General features: G+C 59.5%; 1 protein-coding gene across 1 annotated transcript; it reads left to right on the forward strand.

The window, feature by feature from the left end:
* Positions 1–352: 352 nt before the first annotated feature.
* On the forward strand, positions 353–676 carry H310_10883 (hypothetical protein; the record flags this gene model as incomplete). Its single annotated transcript, XM_008877368.1, has 1 exon — positions 353–676. The coding sequence occupies one exon, from the start codon at positions 353–355 to the stop codon at positions 674–676; it is 324 nt and encodes a 107-aa protein (XP_008875590.1).
* Positions 677–1,111: the final 435 nt, after the last annotated feature.

Genomic DNA, 1,111 nt, shown 5'->3' on the forward strand with positions numbered 1-1,111 from the left:
AGTTCGCCCGTTGTACCTGGCTGCGTGCTGTGACGCGTCGGGCGACCTCAAGTACCACGGCGCCGTCGAGTACGACATCCCCAAGTGCATTCCCGACGAGAACCCGGGGTGCACGCACACGCTGTCGACGCGCCAGCACATTGGTCGCGCCGGCGGTGCCTTTGGCTTTGGCGCCGACTACGACGAAAACGACGACGCGGACGTTGAAGTCGTATACGTGGTGGGTCACCAGCACCGCGGCGGCCTCGGCATCCAGCTATTTGACGACGAGACAGACGAGTTGCTGTGCAATTCGTACCCCACATACGGCTCTGGCACCGTCGCTGGCAACGAGTCGGGGTACGTCATTGCCATGAGCACATGCACGTTCGACCCGCCGCGCCGCATGCGGAGCTCGGCCATCGTGCGCATCGTGTCTACGTACAACTCGACGGTGGGCCACACGGGCGTGATGAGTCTCTTGTACATTGCCCTGGCCGACGCCAAACCTTCGTCCGACCTGACTGTCCAAAGCCAAGCCGTTGTCGAGTCGGCCGGGGGCAGCGCGTGGGTTCTAGGCGGAGGCATTGCGGTGGCCGTGGCGGTTGTGGCCGGCATCGTCTTTGCAGTGTACCAGCGCCAGGCGGCGCGCGCCGGCTACGACAAGGTGACAGAGGCCACCCCCGTGACGAATTAAGTAAAATTTTTTGCGTCAATGCAAGCCATTTGGTATTTGTTGGCGATTGTGTGAAGCAGGCCATCGGGTGGCCATCCTCCATTCACAGTCAAACCATTGACGCATATGACTGTCTAGCATGCGAAGCCGTGCCCTGCTGTGTGCCGCGCCTTTGAAGTTGCTTCCTCGAACAACTAGAGAAGCGTCGTGTGGACGCATGGAAGCGAGCAAACTTGCGTCGGGCCACCGCTGCTTGTCCGCTAACAGCATTGCGTGCTGGCTCATGGCGTGTCTTCGCTTATCGAAACAACGACGTTCGTTCTAATGGCATGTTGCGACGTTCCTCGAGCTTCCGTGGCTGGAATCATTGAAGGTTCCCGCGAACCCACCAAATTTTCAACTTGCTTCGTCTACCCAAAGGGTGGCTTGCATCCCAAATCACGACGTAAGGGATCA

The sequence above is a fragment of the Aphanomyces invadans genome (assembly GCF_000520115.1).
Source record: "Aphanomyces invadans strain NJM9701 unplaced genomic scaffold supercont1.28, whole genome shotgun sequence".
Lineage (NCBI taxonomy): Eukaryota > Oomycota > Saprolegniomycetes > Saprolegniales > Verrucalvaceae > Aphanomyces > Aphanomyces invadans.